At 40.2% G+C, this 17727-nt stretch overlaps 1 protein-coding gene across 5 annotated transcripts; it reads left to right on the top strand.

Moving 5' to 3' along the window:
* The first annotated feature begins 7141 nt into the window (after positions 1-7141).
* mlc1 (modulator of VRAC current 1) lies at positions 7142-17721 on the top strand. 5 transcript variants are annotated; one of them, XM_039769832.1, is made up of 12 exons: positions 7142-7337; positions 8508-8699; positions 9268-9357; positions 10033-10086; positions 10343-10444; positions 10960-11061; positions 11434-11505; positions 11607-11723; positions 15695-15751; positions 16794-16916; positions 17247-17381; positions 17482-17721. In XM_039769832.1, exons 2-12 carry the CDS (start codon positions 8517-8519, stop codon positions 17554-17556), a joined length of 1110 nt encoding a protein of 369 aa, XP_039625766.1. In that variant the 5' UTR covers positions 7142-7337; positions 8508-8516; the 3' UTR covers positions 17557-17721. The 5 variants fall into 5 exon arrangements, with proteins under 5 accessions (XP_039625766.1, XP_039625767.1, XP_039625765.1 ...); XM_039769833.1 differs by having other exon boundaries at positions 8455-8699; XM_039769831.1 differs by lacking the exon at positions 7142-7337 and adding an exon at positions 7640-7745.
* Positions 17722-17727: the final 6 nt, after the last annotated feature.

The raw sequence follows: 17727 nt of genomic DNA, 5'->3' as shown, positions 1-17727 counted from the left end.
AAAGAAGACAATACACAATCTAATGCATTTCTGGATACATTACAAATACCAAAAATAGACAGTTTTAGTGCGGAGGAACTTGAGAAACCTCTGCCATTATCAGAATTACTAGATGCTATAAAGTCACTCCAAGGTGGGAAAGCAGCAGGCCCTGATGGCTACCCTGCAGAATTTTACAAGAAATTCTCCGCTCAGCTAGCTCCCTCCTATTAGCAACATTTACAGAAGCCAGAGATAACCAATCTCTTCCACAAACCTTTCGCCAAGCACTAATCACCGTTCTTCCAAAACAAAATAAGGACTTATTACAATGTGCATCATACAGACCAATTTCACTTCTGAATAACGATGTTAAAATACTCTCTAAAATCATAGCTAGAAGGATGGAGAAAGTGCTCCCTCGTAATATCACAAGACCAAACTGGATTTATTAGGGGCCGACACTTATCTTCAAATCTTGAGCCTGTTTAATGTAATATACTCACCAACTAAATCAAACACCCCAGAAATATTATTATCATTGGATACAGAAAAAGCATTCGACATGATTGAATGGAAATACCTTTTACTACATTGGAGAAGTTTGGGTTTGGCCCAACATTTGTGCATGGATTAAATTACTGTATACTAACCCAGAAGCTTCAGTTTGCATCAACAACATTTGCTCAGACTACTTTAAACTAGAACGTGGCACAAGACAAGGATGCCTATTGTCACCGCTGTTGTTTGCAATTGCCGTTGAACCACTGGCAATACATTGTCGAAATACTGATCAGATAAAGGGGATTAGCAGAGAAGGACTGGAACAGAAAATCTCATTATATGCAGATGATATGGTACTGTATATATGGACCCAGAAAATTCTGTGCCTGCAGTCTTAGCAGCACTCACAGAATTTCAAAAGATCTCTGGTCTCAGAATTAATCTGAATAAAAGTGTACTCTTTCCAGTGAACTCTCAAGCATATAATATTAGATTAGACACCCTACCTTTTATCATTGCAGAACAGTTTAAATACCTAGGGTAAACATCACAAGTAAACATAAAGCTCTTTATCAACAAAATTTCGCGTCTGCATGGAAAAAATTAAACAAGACTTGCATAGATGGTCAACCCTTCATCTCACACTAGCTGGAAGAATTAACACTGTTAAGATGAATATTCTTCCTAAGCTCCTTTTTTTATTTCAAAACATACCAATATACATTAATAAATCATTCTTTAAGCAATTAGATTCAACAATAACCTCATTTATTTGGAATTCTAAACATCCACGCATCAAAAGAGCGACCCTACAAAGACAAAAGGCAGAAGGCGGCATGGCTCTACCTAACTTCCAGTTTTATTACTGGGGGCAAATATACAGTCGATAAGAACCTGGACACAAATAGAAGAACATACACAGGCATGGACCGCAATAGAAGTAAAATCCTGCAGTACTTCTTTGTATTCCTTGCTTTGTGCTCCAATAAACACACGTTATCGGCAATACACTAATAACCCAATTGTGCTCCACTCACTTAGAATCTGGAACCAATGTAGAAAGCATTTTAAGACGGAGAAGCTTCTTTCTGTGGCACCCTGCAAAAGAACCACCTCTTTCAACCCTCACAAACATATGCAGTTTTAATATCTGGAAAAATTTGGAATTAACTGGCTTAGAGATCTTTATATAGACAACGTCTTTGCATCCTATGAACAATTACATTCCAAATTTAACATTCCAGCTACAAATTTCTTTCACTATCTTCAAATCAGGAACTTTGTTAAACAGAACCTTCCAGATTTTCCTCATCTTGCACCCTCATCCACGCTGGAAAAATTATTGCTCAATTTCAAGGAGTTAGACTCCATCTCTACAATATATAAAATCCTTTTACAATCCCTTCCTTTCAAAGATCCAAGAGGACACTGGGAAAATGACCTCTCAATTAATATATCAGAAAAGGAGTGGAAAGTAGCAATGCAGAGAATTCACTCAAGCTCCATATGCAAAGCATACAATTATACAACTCAAAATTATATATCGAGCACATCTGTCTCGACTAAAACTCTCAAAATGTTTCCAGGGCATGATCCAACCTGCGAACGTTGCAACCAAGCCCCAGCCTCACTAGGTCACATGTTCTGGGCCTGCTCCAAATTAACATTATTCTGGACAAAAATTTTTAATTACCTCTCAGACAGTCTTGGACTCACAATCCCTCCTAACCCATTAACAGCTGTGTTTGGGGTTCTTCCAGAGGGTCTTAAAGTGGAGAAAGACAAACAAACTGTGATTGCATTCACTACACTGTTGGCACGCAGACTTATTCTGATAAACTGGAAGAACCCAAACTCTCCTCTTTTAAGTCAGTGGGAAACTGATGTGTTATATTATTTAAAATTGGAAAAATCAAATACTCAGTTAGAGGATCTGTGCAGACTTTTTTCAAAACATGGCAGGATCTAATCAGTAATATTTTGAAATGATTTTATAAAGCACAGAGAATTTGTTGATTTAGGTATTTTAAAGCCTTAAATTTTACACGTTTGGCTTGCTCTCTCTCTCAAGGGTGGGGATCGATCTGTTCTTAGCATAATTTTTTTTTGTAAAAACTTGATTGCTATGTATTGATTGTAATAAAATTAATAAATAAATAAATAAAAAAAAAAAAGAATATGGAACCAATGTAGAAAGCTTTTTAAGACAGAGAAGCTTCTATCTGTGGCACCTCTGCAAGAGAACCACCTCTTTCAACCTTCGCAAACATATGCAGTTTTTAATATCTGGAAAAAATTTGGAATCAACGTCTTTGCATCCTATGAACAATTACATTCCAAATTTAACATTCCAACTATACATTTCTTTCACTATCTTCAAATCAGGAACTTTTTAAACAGAATCTCCCAGATTTTCCTCATCTTGCACCCATATCCACGCTGGAAAAAATATTGCTCAATCTCAAAGACTTAGACACCATCTCTACATTATATAAAATCATTTTACAATCCCTCCCTTTCAAAGATCCAAGAGGACACTGGGAAAAAGATCTCTCAATTAATATATCAGAAAAGGAGTGGAAAGTAGCAATGCAGAGAATTCACTCGCGCTCCATATGTGCAAAGCATACAATTATACTGTACAACTCAAAATTATATATCGAGCACATCTGTTTCGACTAAAACTCTCCAAAATGTTTCCAGGGCATGATCCAACCTGCGAACGCTGCAAACTAGTTCCAGCCTCACTGGGTCACATGTTCTGGGCCTGCACCAAATTAACATCATTCTGGACGAAAATTTTTAATTACCTTTCAGACAGCCTTGGACTCACAATCCCTCCTAACCCATTAACAGCTGTGTTTGGTGTTCTTCCAGATGGGCTTAAAATGGAGAAGGAAAAACAAACTGTGATTGCATTCACTACACTTTTGGCACGCAGGCTTATCCTGATAAACTGGAAGAACCCAAACTCTCCTCTTTTAAGTCAGTGGGAAACTGATGTGTTATACTATTTGAAACTGGAAAAAATCAAATACTCAGTTAGAGGATCCGTACAGACTTTTTTCAAAACATGGCAGGATCTAATCAGTAATATTTTAAAATAATCTCATAAAGCACAGAGAATCTATTAATTTAGGTATGTTTATAGGTCTTAAATTTCATGCTGTTTGGCTTGCTCTCTCTCTTAGGGGTGGGGATCGATTTGTTCTTAACTCAATTTTTCTTTTTGTAAAAACTTGATTGCTTTGTATGGATTGTAATAAAATTAATAAAAATAAAAAAAGAATAAACAGGTCTATAATTATGGCAAAATAAATGGGAAAGAGCTGACACTTGTATACGGTTCATATTAATGTTACTCCTTTTACATATGTACGTAAAAACAGAAGAGAAGAAGTAATATTAAGTAGGCTAAGGCTAGGTCACTGTGCCTTAAATCAAGGACATGATTTAACAGGTCGACACGGAGATGGAATCTGTGTAAAGTGTGGCTCAAAGGAAACAACTGAACATGTCTTACTCCACTTTTGAATAAAAAGCACAGGCGAACACTGACTAAAAATCTCTAGAAATCTAAACTAAAAATAATATTATTTTTAAAGGATCTTCCGGGAGAAAAAATAAATACAAAAAACTTATTTTGTTTTCAACTGCTACTTATTTTGTTGGAGCAAGCACAACAAATGTTTTCCTGGACATGTCCATATTGGTTTTCCTAATGTTTTACTGGAACGCAGTCAACTTGGATGTGATGTCATTCCCAACTCAGACATTTGACTTCCGAGAACAGAATTCAGCATTATTAGTCTCAAGAGCTATGGAGCATAAAGGTAGCTGTAAATGATATCAATGAAACTTAACATACAGTAAATGATAGTTGACCGTTTGGCAGCAACCCAAACTCTTAGTGCAGTGGCTGTGAAATTTTTGAACACTTTAAATCAAGCATAGAAATAAGGCTTGAACATATTGTAGTATCATTGGAGATAAAACAGGAATCCACTGTTGATTGCGGGGCACCCTAGAAGGCTTGTGGAAAACATGAAAACTCCTTGCGGGACACCCCACCAGGTCCAGAATTTGCAATATGGTCCTTGGAACTGGAAGGTGGCTGTGCTAAATGCTATGACACATTACCACTTTACTTTAATATTCACTGCAAAACAGATCCTGTCTGCAGCATGTCAATGGCCCTCTCCTTTGCTTCTTGTGACATTTGAGGCATTACAATAACCTAAGTGAGGCCTTTGTCTTGGTGTTATCCAAGCTTTAAGACTTTGTTGAAGATGACTTGACCATACAGTGGGTACGGAAAGTATTCAGACCCCTTTCAATTTTTCACTCTTTGTTATATTGCAGCCATTTGCTAAAATCATTTAAATTATTTTTTTTCCAGGCACTGCTCATCACTTGTCCAATACAGTCCCCACAGTGAAGGATGGCGGTGGCAGCATCATGCTGTGGGGGTGTTTTTCAGCTGCAGGGACAGGACGACTGGTTGCAATCGAGGAAAAGATGAATGCAGCCAAGTACAGGGATATTATGGACAAAAACCTTCTCCAGAGTGCTAAGCACCTCAGACTGAGCCGAAGGTTTACTTTCCAACAAGACAATGACCCTAAGCACACAGCTAAAATAACGAAGGAGTGGCTTCACAACAACTCTGTGACTGTTCTTGAATGGCCCAGCCAGAGCCCTGACTTAAACCCAATTGAGCATCTCTGGAGAGACCTAAAAATGGCTGTCCACCAACGTTTACCATCCAACCTGACAGAACTGGAGAGGATCTGCAAGGAGGAATGGCAGAGGATCCCCAAATCCAGGTGTGGAAAAACTTGTTGCATCTTTCCCAAGAAGACTCATGGCTGTATTAGCTCAAAAGGGTGCTTCTACTAAATACTGAGCAAAGGGTCTGAATACTTAGGACCATGTGATATTTCAGTTTTTCTTTTTTAATAAATCTGTAACAATTTCAAAATTTTTTTTTTGACTGTCAATATGGGGTGCTGTGTGTACATTAATGAGGAAAAAATTAATGCAAATGGCTGCAATATAACAAAGAGTGAAAAATTGAAAGTGGTCTGGATACTTTCTGTATCCACTGTATGTTGCTCCACTAGGATCTTGTTGGGTTAACAGGCACTTAACAAGCTTTTGGGTGTTTGGCAAGTTGTAATGTCTCACTGAAGAAACTGAATTACTGGTCAGATGAGAGGAGAGGTTAGGACCATGTGTTGATATAGCACATTGCCACACCCACCACATGATGAACCAACTCAGGATCCCAGATTGGGACCCAAGTGTAGCCATGCAACGGGTGACACCTCAACACCACAAAAGTTAAGATGGTGGCCAGAGTGCCAATTCTGCCACCAACCCCCAGGTTTTTCCCTGCAGGTTGGAGGGCCTACATGCAGGGCTGGATGCAGATTAACATCATACCCAGGATGAAACAATTACAGGTTAAGAGCCTCAATTAAGGGCCCAACAAAGTAGAGTCACTTTTTCCATTTACAGGAATTCAAACCGGCAACCTTCCGATTACTAGTGCAAATCCCTAGCCTCAGAGCCAACACTCCGTCCCAGCTGGTCAGATGGTCTACAAAATTTGACAATGTTTATGAAAGTATACATGCTTTAAATATCATTTTCTCATTAATTTATTTCCTTCATCGGAATATTTTGTTCATTCTCTTTAGGTGCCATCTTTCTCCTTCATATTAAATCCAACCTCTTTCCCTTCAAGCCTCATACAGCTCCCAGCTCTTAATTAGCTCACCTAATTCCTTTCATTAGGGGATTTCATTGGGATATATCTTTTGCTCACTCAAGTTAGATATCATTTCCCTCCTCTATATTAGATCTTGTCTGTCATGTAAGAGCACCACCATTCCCGTACATTTAATCTTGTTACCTTTAATTTCCATCCATCCATCCATTTTCCAACCCGCTGAATCCGAATACAGGGTCACGGGGGTCTGCTGGAGCCAATCCCAGCCAACACAGGGCACAAGGCAGGAACCAATCCAGGGCAGGGTGCTAACCCACCGCAGGACACACACAAACACACCCACACACCAAGCACACACTAGGGCCAATTTAGAACCACCAATCCACCTAACCTGCATGTCTTTGGATTGTGGGAGGAAACCGGAGCGCCCGGAGGAAACCCACGCAGACACGGGGAGAACATGCAAACTCCACGCAGGGAGGACCCGGGAAGCGAACCACTGCGCCACCGTGCCGCCCTACCTTTAATTTGATCGGTGAAGCTAATCTCAATCACATATCCCCGCCCCCTTTCAATCTCACCTTTCTTCTCTTTATTCAGTTTTTACTTTATCCTGAAGATCTTGATCGACCCCTTCACTCTCCCTGGAGCTCACATCTCTTTCATGGTCTATCAGTTGCTCTCTGCAGTTTTTTTACTCCCTGACCTTACTACCCACTTTCTTAGATTTTGACTGAGCAGCTTTACATCTACGTAAACACATTATTTTATGAGATTTCACTCCTGTCCTGTTTTTCAGATCTGCTTGCTTTCTTCATTTCCCCCCATCTCTGCTCTGGTTGGTTTGAACTGCTGCCAAGTTCAGTCACTATGCTGGGATGTGTAGCAGGAATGTTGATTGGCATTCATCTCTGAGGTGCAGTTGGGGGTGCTGGAACATTAATAGGGGCCGGGCAGAGCTCGATAGCATCTCTTCTCTCTCTGGGTGACATCCCTTAGCTCAGCATGAACTTCAGTGCAAAACAAGTATGCCATTCAGAGTCAGTGCTGCATCCAAGAACAAACTCAGGACACCACGGCTTTGAGTACATATCGAGTGGGCCATAGCGGTAACCATAAGGTAAGAAAGCCTCAAGAGGAACTAGCCTTTGAAATGTCTGTGTAGCTCTGTTATGATAAAGCTGAGATTGGGCACAAATGGGGAACAGAAGATACAGAAGTGAGGCTGAAAGAAGGAGTATAGGGAGCAGAGGCAGCTGTAGATTTAGACTCCAGGGGCTGGCCTCTATATAAGTTACCTGAACTTTGTCATGGTGTGCTGCTTGGCAACTGGACCCTACTTTGCTACCCGCCCATCTTCATTGAAATGCACATGGCATGCCTTCTTTGGCAGACTGGCGCTGCACACTCTTTGTTCTCAACTTGAATAGATCCTCGTCCAAACTTTTCACTTTGTTTTGAGCTGCGCTGCCTGAAGACGCTGGTAAACAGGACCCTCATGTTTGGGACACAGGCTCGCTGTGCACAGGTGGGTAGATGACCAGGGCATAGATGGTCATTGCAGGAAGGTTCCGTTCCTCATGTGTATATTCAGACAGACATTAGTTTAGAGTTTAGGATGCTTTTCTTCAGAGCTCTGAGAAGGAGCCTGGGAAAGCGCACAGCACGCTGGCTACATGCCAGGTAAAGTCTAGTAGGAGACAGTGCCAGGCGGAGGGGCCGTCAGGAAGGCTGAGGGTGACACTCCAATGGAAAATGCTAGAGGATTTGGGCAGGTTTGCCTCTTATAGTAGGCGTATAAAGATGAAAGAGAGATCCATTCCTTACTGATTTGTCAGAGATGGGTCGCTTTCACAAGCTTTCAATGGCTTACCTATATGACACTCCTACTTCAGAAGTTCACATTAATCTTTATGAATGTCTTGAGCTGCTTATTTGATTAGCTGGCAGCAACTGTAATACTTTACAGTAGCTGATTCTGACCTTTGCATGTGGTGATGTCTGGCTATGGATTGCCACCCAATTCAGGGTTTGGTTTTGCCTTACACCAAGTGCTCCTGGGATAAGTATATTGGAAAATGGATGGACAGGTGGATGAACTCCAGTGTTTTGATACATGCAGCCTGTCCAGAGATGACAAGGAAAACTCAGAGCTGCTTAAAATTGATTAAATTCTGTGAAATTCAAGCCCAAATATAGGTACTTACATGTCTTTCGACTATTACGCTCTGTTTCAGACCAGCTAACTCTTCCATCAGAGAGGTAACCAGCAATTCTTCCCTTTTACCAGACAGGAACAATGAGTCGTGAGGAAGGATTAAGGGAGGATTTCATCTATGACAAGATGCCAACACTGGAGAGAGGTGCCCGTGTGGATGCCAACAGCTATTCTGTGGAAGTAAAGACAAGTGATCTGCACCCAGTGGAGAGTTTTGCATCCTGTGCCAGCTATCGGGCCTGGCTCTCCAGTTTGTTCATTGGGGTGTGTATGCAATCTCTTTGATTTGATTTCTTTCTCTTCAGCTGTAGCAGGGTGGACACAACAGTCAGTGGTACAAAACAGTCAGTGAGCACTGCAAACAAAACTATGCGTTTGTGTATTCTAGGGTTCTTTTTATACTCAAATAATTACAATACACAGCCATGCCAGGAGAGATGGACACGCAGTACATAGTGACACCAAAGACAGCATCAAATATTATGTTAATACACAGAATATTTCACAAATTTGAAGAAAAAAAAAAAACAAAAATGTGAGCATACATGTATAACAAATGCATGCTGAGATTTTTCAATTAAGGAAGGTAGAAGTTTCAAGGTAAGGTAAGTTATACTTATTGATAACGGCAGTAGAAAGTAGCAGTGTGTTGTTTGTTGATTATCACATTTACTGTAGTAATGGCCCAATAATCCGACAAACAGGACAAAGACAGTTGCTGATGTCTGCACAACACTGCAGGAAGTCCTTTGTATGAAAGTCCTGATTGGAGTCTTCCATTACTCCGCTGGAATCTTCTTTTACTCTCTGTGTATTTCACTTTCTCCTTCAGATGGCTCTTTTGATTGTCGCTGGCTTCTCCCTGTATCTGGGCAACGTGTTTCCAGTGGCCATGGATTATTTGCGCTGTGCAGCAGGATCAGTAAGTGTCTCTTATGGATGGTATGTTTGAGAGGTGAGTGTGTGAGTGGACATCTCTGTTAAGAAACCACCGCAGATTTCCAAATGAGAGACCAAGCATCCGAGCAGTGGCCACTTCACGGAGTGGGCACAAATTGATTTGTATTTTGTAACATACAGAGCTGCCTAAATGATTTTTAAAACAGTTGAGTTGTCATAATAGGGTATTAACTACCAAGCTGAATTTCACAGTTGGCCTCTCTTTCACTGAGATAGCTCCGACAGCAGTGGGACTGCAGTGTTTCTAATTCCTTAACCTTTTTGGCTTCCTCCCTTTGCTCCTCTTTTCTTCTCACCAGTACTGCCTCCCATTCTCTTTTGCCAGGTTGTCATTGGAGATATATATATTGAGGACTGGAAATGAAGCCAGCTTGTTCACAATCTGACATTTAGTTCACCCTGCCAGTCCTCTCCAGCTTGAATTTCAGCTTGACAATTTTGTGGTCACTGACATCCATCTCACACACAATATACTGTTGTCAGCAAGCAAGGGTTACTGTGGTTTCTCAAACACAAATAAATAATCCCAAATAAAAAGTCTGTAGCCAGATTGTGGGGAAAAGAGGTAGGTTTGAGGGTGTCAGAGTACCATTGTTCTTGTGATTTTTTTAATCTTATCATATTGTTTCTCTTTCAGAGCATTCCAGCAGCAAGTGTCAGTTTTGCTATTGCCAAGAACAGGAAGACACTGGTAAGCTCCTTAAAGATTCTTTATCTGTGGACACCTTAGTTAAGTTTATCCTTTCATTTCTGAGGTTGACCGACACACTCTGTCCATTGATCTTAAGTCTGAAAGTGAGCATCCCACCCCACTTAGTCACATCTATATCTCCGTTGGTAGACAAAGGTTACTTCCTTAAACTCAATATGTCTGTTCATCTTGACAGTTCCTGTGCAATGGTTTCTACAGATCCACAACTGATATGGTTTTCTGTTGTATTTGGCAGGTTTCTGACTACCAAGTCCTCTTCGTGTCAACATTTGCTGTCACAACAACATGTTTGGTCTGGTTTGGCTGCAAGCTGGTGCTCAATCCAACCGCAATCAACGTGAGTCGCAAATTCTAATAGCTTATTTAATTTTTCTTTTTGGAGCATGGTGGCACAGTGGTTAGTGCTGTTGCCTCCTAGATCCAGCATCCTACGTTTGAGCCTTTAGCCCCATCACCATCTATGTGGAATGTTCTCCCCATGTCTTAATGCATTTTTCCCAGATTCCCAAAGATTTGCAGATTTGGTTGATTGGAATTTCTAAACTGGCCCAGTGTATATGTCCTGCAATGTTTTGTTTTTTCATATTTATAATTAATTCATATATAAGTGTGTGTCTGACTTTTGACAAATCCAGTCTGAGTCGTTTATCATCTATATTCCAAAGAGTGGCTGTAGTTTTGAATACATAGATTCCTTGTTGCCCTCCACTTGTTGTGTTTAATTGAGCCTGAAACACATCTCGACACAGAGTAGCAGCTAAAAATGGGCCTGGGCCACCAGGCTCATATGTGTTTGCACTTCTTCTTAGAGAATGTATTTCACGCCCTCTGTCACACTCTGTCTCTGCAAAGATCAACTTCAACTTGATGCTTCTGATCATCATGGAAATCCTTATGGCCGGCACAGTAATCATCTCCGCCCGCTCCACAGAGGAGTGCTGTGGCCACAGAAAGGTGACTTCCACACTCAGTACTACATCATTTCACTCTTGCACTGTCTAAACATCCATCAATCCCACAACACCCCAGCTCCATTTCCATTTCTTATCACCATTGCTATCAGAATGTAATTTTCTCACTCCTATCTTTCTCTTTCTCTCCTTCCAAATGCAATAGAGCCACATTAGCAAAGCCGTATCCTATTTTCATCTTCTTAACCTGCCTCTGTTCACATTTTTCATTACATTGTCATTCCCATTAACATGCCTCGATCTTGCTGCAGACTTGCTCTTGTATAGTTTCCAAGTCACTCTTAGAATCAGTCTATGCTCATTGTTGTTTTCATGTTTCAGTCTGACTTCATCTATACTTCTCTCTTCATTTCAGCCATTTACACGCAGCAGTCATGGCTTCCTGGTGAATAATGTCTTTCCAGCACGTATTCTGAAGTCCTATTCGGTAAGAACAGCTCCCATTATCCAGTATATGTTTCATTTAGAGTTCAAAAAGCTAGACTTACACTTTGGCTAACAAGTTACCATGTGTTTTGAGTTCTGCAGGTCATTGAGGTCATCGTGGGCATCTCTGCAGTGTTCGGGGGTATTATCGCTCTCAATATGGACGCACTTGATTCGGGACCATATCTGTCTGTAACCTTTTTCTGGATTCTTGTGGCAGTGAGTAGCTGAGGCATTTTGGACACTTCTGATTTGAATATGGGTCATGTTATCTAAACCAGGAACTATGCAATATCAGTAAAATATGGTAATGATATCATATTAGACTGCTTTTAAACAGTGATTAGATAATTGAGATGAGAATGTATCCAACTGGAGGACGTTTTAAGCACTGAGCAAAAAGGAGAAATACCACAGTGGGCATTGGCCATTTGATAAAACGGATTGGATTTGATGTGCATATCCACTGAGATCTTTTCTGTTCTAAGAACATTTGTTCGCAGCTTCAGTTGTATTCTTCACCAGCAGAAGGTGGGCAGCTATGGATCAGGAAAGGAAAGCACAAGGCTCTTCACTTGCCTCCTCTGTAATGCATAGTTCTTCATTCATAGTAACAACATGTAACTCCAAGTATTCAGACCCCTTCACTTCCTGTACACTTGACTGAGATTTAATTTTAAATGGATACATTTGCCAATTTTGCCCATCATTCTACCCTCAATGTTTATAATGACAAGGTGAAAACATGGTTTCAGAAAGGTGTGCAAATTTATTCAAAATCAAAAACTGAAATTTCTAATTCATGAAAGTATTCAGACCCTTAATTCAGTACTTTGTAGAAGCCTCTTAGGCAGCAATTATAGTTTTGAGTCTTCTTACATAAGTCTCTATTAGCTTTGCACACCTGGATTTGGGTAGTTTATCCCATTATTCCTGGCAGATCCCGTGAAGTTCCATTAGATTGGATGGGAAACATCTGTACAATTCCATCTTCAAGTCTCTCCACAGATGTTCTATGGGGGTTAAATTCTGGCCTTTGGCTGGGCTACTCAAGGGCAGTCAGAAACATGCCCTGAAACCACCCCAGTGTTATCTAGAGTGTATGCTTTAGGTCATTGTCATGATGAAAGGTGAACTGTTGCCCCATTGTGAGGTCATGTGCACTCTCAAGCAGGTTTTTTTTTTCCCAAGATCCTCTCTGTATTTTTATGCATTCGTCCTTTCCTCAATTCTGGCCAGGAATACTATTCCTGCTGCTGAGAGGCACGCACATAACATGATCATACCACCACCATGGGAATAGCATTAGGAAGGTGATGAGCAGTGCATGGTTTTCACCAGATATAGTGCTTGGAGGTCTGCTCAAAGAGATGAGTTTTTTGTCTCATCAGACCAGATAATCTTTTTCCTTATGCTCTCAGACTCCTTTAAACAGAGGTGGGTAGAATAGCCACAAATTGTACTCAAGTAAGAGTAGCGTTACTTCAAAATAATATTATTCAAGTAGAAGTAAAAAGTAGTCTAGTCATCCAAAAAATTACTAGTAAGAGTAAAAAAGTATTTGGTGAAGACTACTCAAGTACTGAGTAATTGTTTGATCATAATAAATTATTTATTTTTTAGAAATGTTGCAATAAGACAGACAAAAATATAAAATAATGTGCAACTTCTGCTATTTCCAAATAATAAAATAAAAAATTAGTAAAAATAAATAACAGCCAATACCTACAGTAGGTAATGTGTATGTTTGAACAGTGCAAACTACTTACAGTGACAAGATATACTGACCACTGACAGTATAATACTGAATATTCACTTGCCCTCCAAATAGCACAGCTGATAGAAAATAACATTAGAACAAGGCAGCTTGTGCACGTAAAACAAGTCTCACTTTACCTTGACTGTCTGTGTCTGTGATCTTGTTAAAATTGCTTGTTCTTCACTCAGTGAAGTGATGTAAGTTAATCTTCAGCAGGAGTTGGCTCTCATTTTTCATGTACAGTGGAACCTTGAATCGCAAGTAACTTGATTTGCGAGTGTTTTGCAAGACAAGCTACAATTTTTAATAAATTTTGACTTGGTAAACGAGCAAGGTCTTGCAGTACGAGTAGTCCGTATATGTTTTGTCTGCCAAGCATCAAGTGATCACAACTGAGCTGATGGTTCTTCTCTCTCTCGCTGTGGGTTTGTGGGCAATCGTCAGTCGGCGTGCCTCACCCATATAGTCAATATTCATACAAGCGTATACTGTTTACTACAGCGTTGTGACCACGTGTGTGTGCTGTGATGTGCGAGTCCCCGTCTTGCACCCCAAAACACGAAGCTGAGTCTCAGTACTTTAGCGACACCATCTTTATTCAGCTTGAAACAGGAACAGCGCAGTTATTTATTGTAGCGGGATCTGCCACTCTCCTATACACAGACACAGCAGTCAGGCAGGGTCATGCCCAGGTTAGTGGCCAAGTAATACTGTGCCCTGCGCATGCATAATGTTCCTTGTATTACCTATCAACGGCAGGTGCTTATAGCATGACCGCGATCTTTTCGGATTCGCTTTTACTTTGAACTGCCACAGCGCTGGGTGCCTACGGTTGCTTTGGGACGCTCTTCCACGTTTCATTCTGTTGGGTCAAATCCCACAAGAGTTTAGAAACTCACTCACACAAGTCAGGATTCTTTTCAAAGGTAAAGTGCAGGTTAATTTGTTTGATGTATTTTTACTTTATATTTTGTATTAATCATTTTTATATGAATAGTTTTGGGTTGTGGAACGAATCATCTGAGTTTCCATTATTTCTTATGGGGAAATTCGCTTTGATATATGAGTGCTTTGGATTGCAAGCATGTTTCCGGAATCATTTATGCTCACAAACTGAGGTTCCACTTATATTCTTTCTTTCCCTGTCTGCTGTCTGCGTGGAGTTTGTGCCGCTATGCCACCACAGTTTGTGTGTGGTCATGTGACTGCATGGCTACGTTTCATTTGTGAAACGGAGCCATGTGATTATTGTTGCTACATCTGATTGGTAAAACGGAGTCTTGTAATTATTATTGCTACTTCTGATTGGTGAAACAGTCATGCAGTAGATCCACTGGTGGCTAATTAGCATATCTAATGGAAAAAAAGTAACGATTCGAGTGTTGCCCAATGTAGCGGAGTAAGAGTAGCGTTTCTTCTTCACAAATGTATTCAAGTAAAAGTAAAAAGTATGGTGCAGTAAAACTACTCTTAGAAGTACAACTTTTTTAAAAAGTTACTCAAGTAAATGTAACAGAGTAAATGTAACTCGTTACTACCCACCTCTGCCTTTAAACGTCATCATATACCTTTTACTCAAGAGTGGCTTTCACCACAATAAATACCTGATTAGTGGAGTACTGCTAATATGGCCTTCCTTCTGACAGGTTCTCCCAACTCAGCAGAGAATTTCCAAAGTATTGTTAAGAGTGTCCATTAGGTTTTTGGTCACCTCCCTGACCAATAGGCCCTTCTTGCCCGGTTACTCCATTTGGTCAGACAACAATCTCTAGAAAGAGTCCCGGTGGCTCCAAACTTCATTCATTTCACAGTTATTGAGGTCACTATACTTCATGAAACACTGAAAGCTTTATAAATGGTCTTATATCCATGCCCATGCCCTGAACTATGCCTTACCACTAGTTGATCTCCAGAGAGTTCCTTGAACTTTATGGCTTGATTGTTATCGGACATACACTGTGAATTGAGGGGCCTTATGTATACCGGTGTGTGCCTTTCCCAACCATGTCCAATCAGTTGAATTTGCCACAGGTGACCTTAAATCAAGTTTTAGACACGCGTCAAGAATAATTAAAGTAAACAGGATGCACCTGACCACAGTTTTGAATGTCATGGCAAAGAGTCTGAATACTTAATGTAAATTAGATTTCAGTTTTTAATTTTTCATAAATTTGCATACCTTTCTAAAAACATTTTCTTTTTGTCATTATGGTTATTCAATGTAGATTGATGGGCAAAAATTACAAATGTATCCTTTAAAAATTAAGTCTGCAATACAATAAAGTGTGCAGAAAGTGAAAGGGTCAGAGTACTTTCTGAATCCACTTTACATTATTGATTCCTCAGCCACAACAGGCAAAAGTGAAGGAGCGAACATTTATGCTGGCAGTTGAAAGTAAAAAACAAAACAAAAAGTCTGTTCTTTTTGCAGTGTTTCCCAAGTGCCATCGCCAGCCATGTTACAGCAGAATATCCCAATAAGTGTCTGGTAAGTAACTGGTGGCCAATTGCTAATGGTCTCCTATTTCCTGATTGTCATCCTTCAGAATCATTCTCTATATATTTTATTCTTGTAGCAGTATCTCATGACAAAGACTAATTCTGTCAGTTAGTGGAGTTAAGTGGCCGGGAGAGATTTTCTACATAGGCCTTAATATAGCACGAGTAACTGATCCTGTATGACAGCACTGGTCCACACTGTTCAAAATACATCACTTCATATGCAATTCTAATTTAAAAAAGAATCTTTTTTTATAATTTCATTTTTTTTCAGTATGAAACAGAGCAAATGCAGAAAAAGCAGATGTACAGCTCATTAACAATGAGCTTCAGTTCTGTATTTTCAAGACATTTTACACAAATTAAACTTTTGCTTTGCAGGATTATTATAAATATTGTTCATTTTGGGGCTTCTGAAAAGGCATTGAAATGATCAAATCAGAACCAATGCCTGTAAAAATACCACCTACAAAATACTAAATCATGAAATGTATTACTGCATTAGTACATTCACCCTTTATGTTGTGTGGGGTCAACTGCTAGAACCGAAGTCTACATTTTATATTGTCACCTCAATGAACAAGGCAGCATTATCAGGAAATGCTATCTTCAGTAAGTTAAAAGTAACAAAAAGGTATATGCACAGAATAACAACTTTATCAGAATTTGGATAGCTAGTTATACTTTATTAAATTTAGTGGCATTATAAAAATGTCATCCTGGGGTAGGCATTTGGACTAGGGAGGACAACTAAATGCCAAAAATAAGTCGGTGACAGCAGATTATCTCCTTGCTGTAAGTGGATGGGCAATCATATCAGTTTGAAATGTAAGAAAAATGGATGCTCACCCATTTCTCTCTCTGACAGTCTTGTGTTGTGTGAAGGGCTGATTCAGTAAGTCAGTTGTACTGTACAGCGTGAGCAAATGAAGATTCTCCACATGTCTTTCAATTGGTTACAAGTGACTGATTTCCTCTCCTCTTAAAATATCACTAAAGAAAACCCTTAAAGCATGTGTGCTCTTTTCCAGGTTGAGGTTCTCATTGTCATCAGCAGCGTCACCTCTCCACTTCTTTTTGCTGCCTCAGGCTACCTGTCCTTCAGCATCATGCACTTCATCAGTATCTTCCAGTATGAGCAGCCCGCCAGTAAAGTGAGTGTAAACAAGATCAATGTTTCCCTTGTTGCAGTGGCTAAGCAATAGATATTAAAGATAATACAGAGCAGTAAGCAGGAGTGAAATTCAACTCTCCTTTTATAGTAGAATTAGTTGTAATTGGGTTGAGGTAAAGAACGTCTAAATTACCACCATAGCTGAACTAGGATGGGATGCTGTGGATTTCACATGACTCCCCAGTAAAGTAAAATAGGCCCCTTTGGGACACCAGACACAATAGCTTAACAGTGTACATCATTGGTTTTCCCCTGTTGAACATACAACGGCCCTGGAGTTGGACACCTATTTTTGTCTTTCACTTCACAGCAATCTTATGATGTACTGCTTCTAATCCTGATGGTGATGCTCCTAATCCAGGCATTCCTCACCTTGGCCACCATTATCCACTGTGTTCATTACAAGGCAAATATGCTTGCAACAACTGAGACCCCCTCTTCGGAGGTAAGGGCTCAAAACTTAGACTGACTTAGGAACATCAGTGCCTACCCAAAAATGCTACATTTTCATGGCCAGTTCCCTTACTCTGTTTTTCTCACTTCAGGTTTCAAATGGCACCATGAGGGAGTTTGACAAGGACAAGGCCTGGAGGGCAGTTGTAGTCCAGATGGCTCAGTAAGCTGGGAGGAGTGAAGCGTGGGAATCAATGCCTTCTCAGTGTAACTGGCACACTCTTACTCTGTCCTAACTGGCATGTTTCCTGAGGGCCCTGGCCCAGCCTGCCATGTATGCCTAACAATGCTTCATCCGAGAGCACTCTTAATAAATGCCTTTTAAATAACCAGCCACC

This window comes from Polypterus senegalus, chromosome 11 (assembly GCF_016835505.1).
Source record: "Polypterus senegalus isolate Bchr_013 chromosome 11, ASM1683550v1, whole genome shotgun sequence".
NCBI classification, from domain to species: domain Eukaryota; kingdom Metazoa; phylum Chordata; class Cladistia; order Polypteriformes; family Polypteridae; genus Polypterus; species Polypterus senegalus.
The sequence above is the reverse complement of the archived record's forward strand: the minus strand, read 5'-3'. Positions and strand labels throughout refer to the sequence as shown.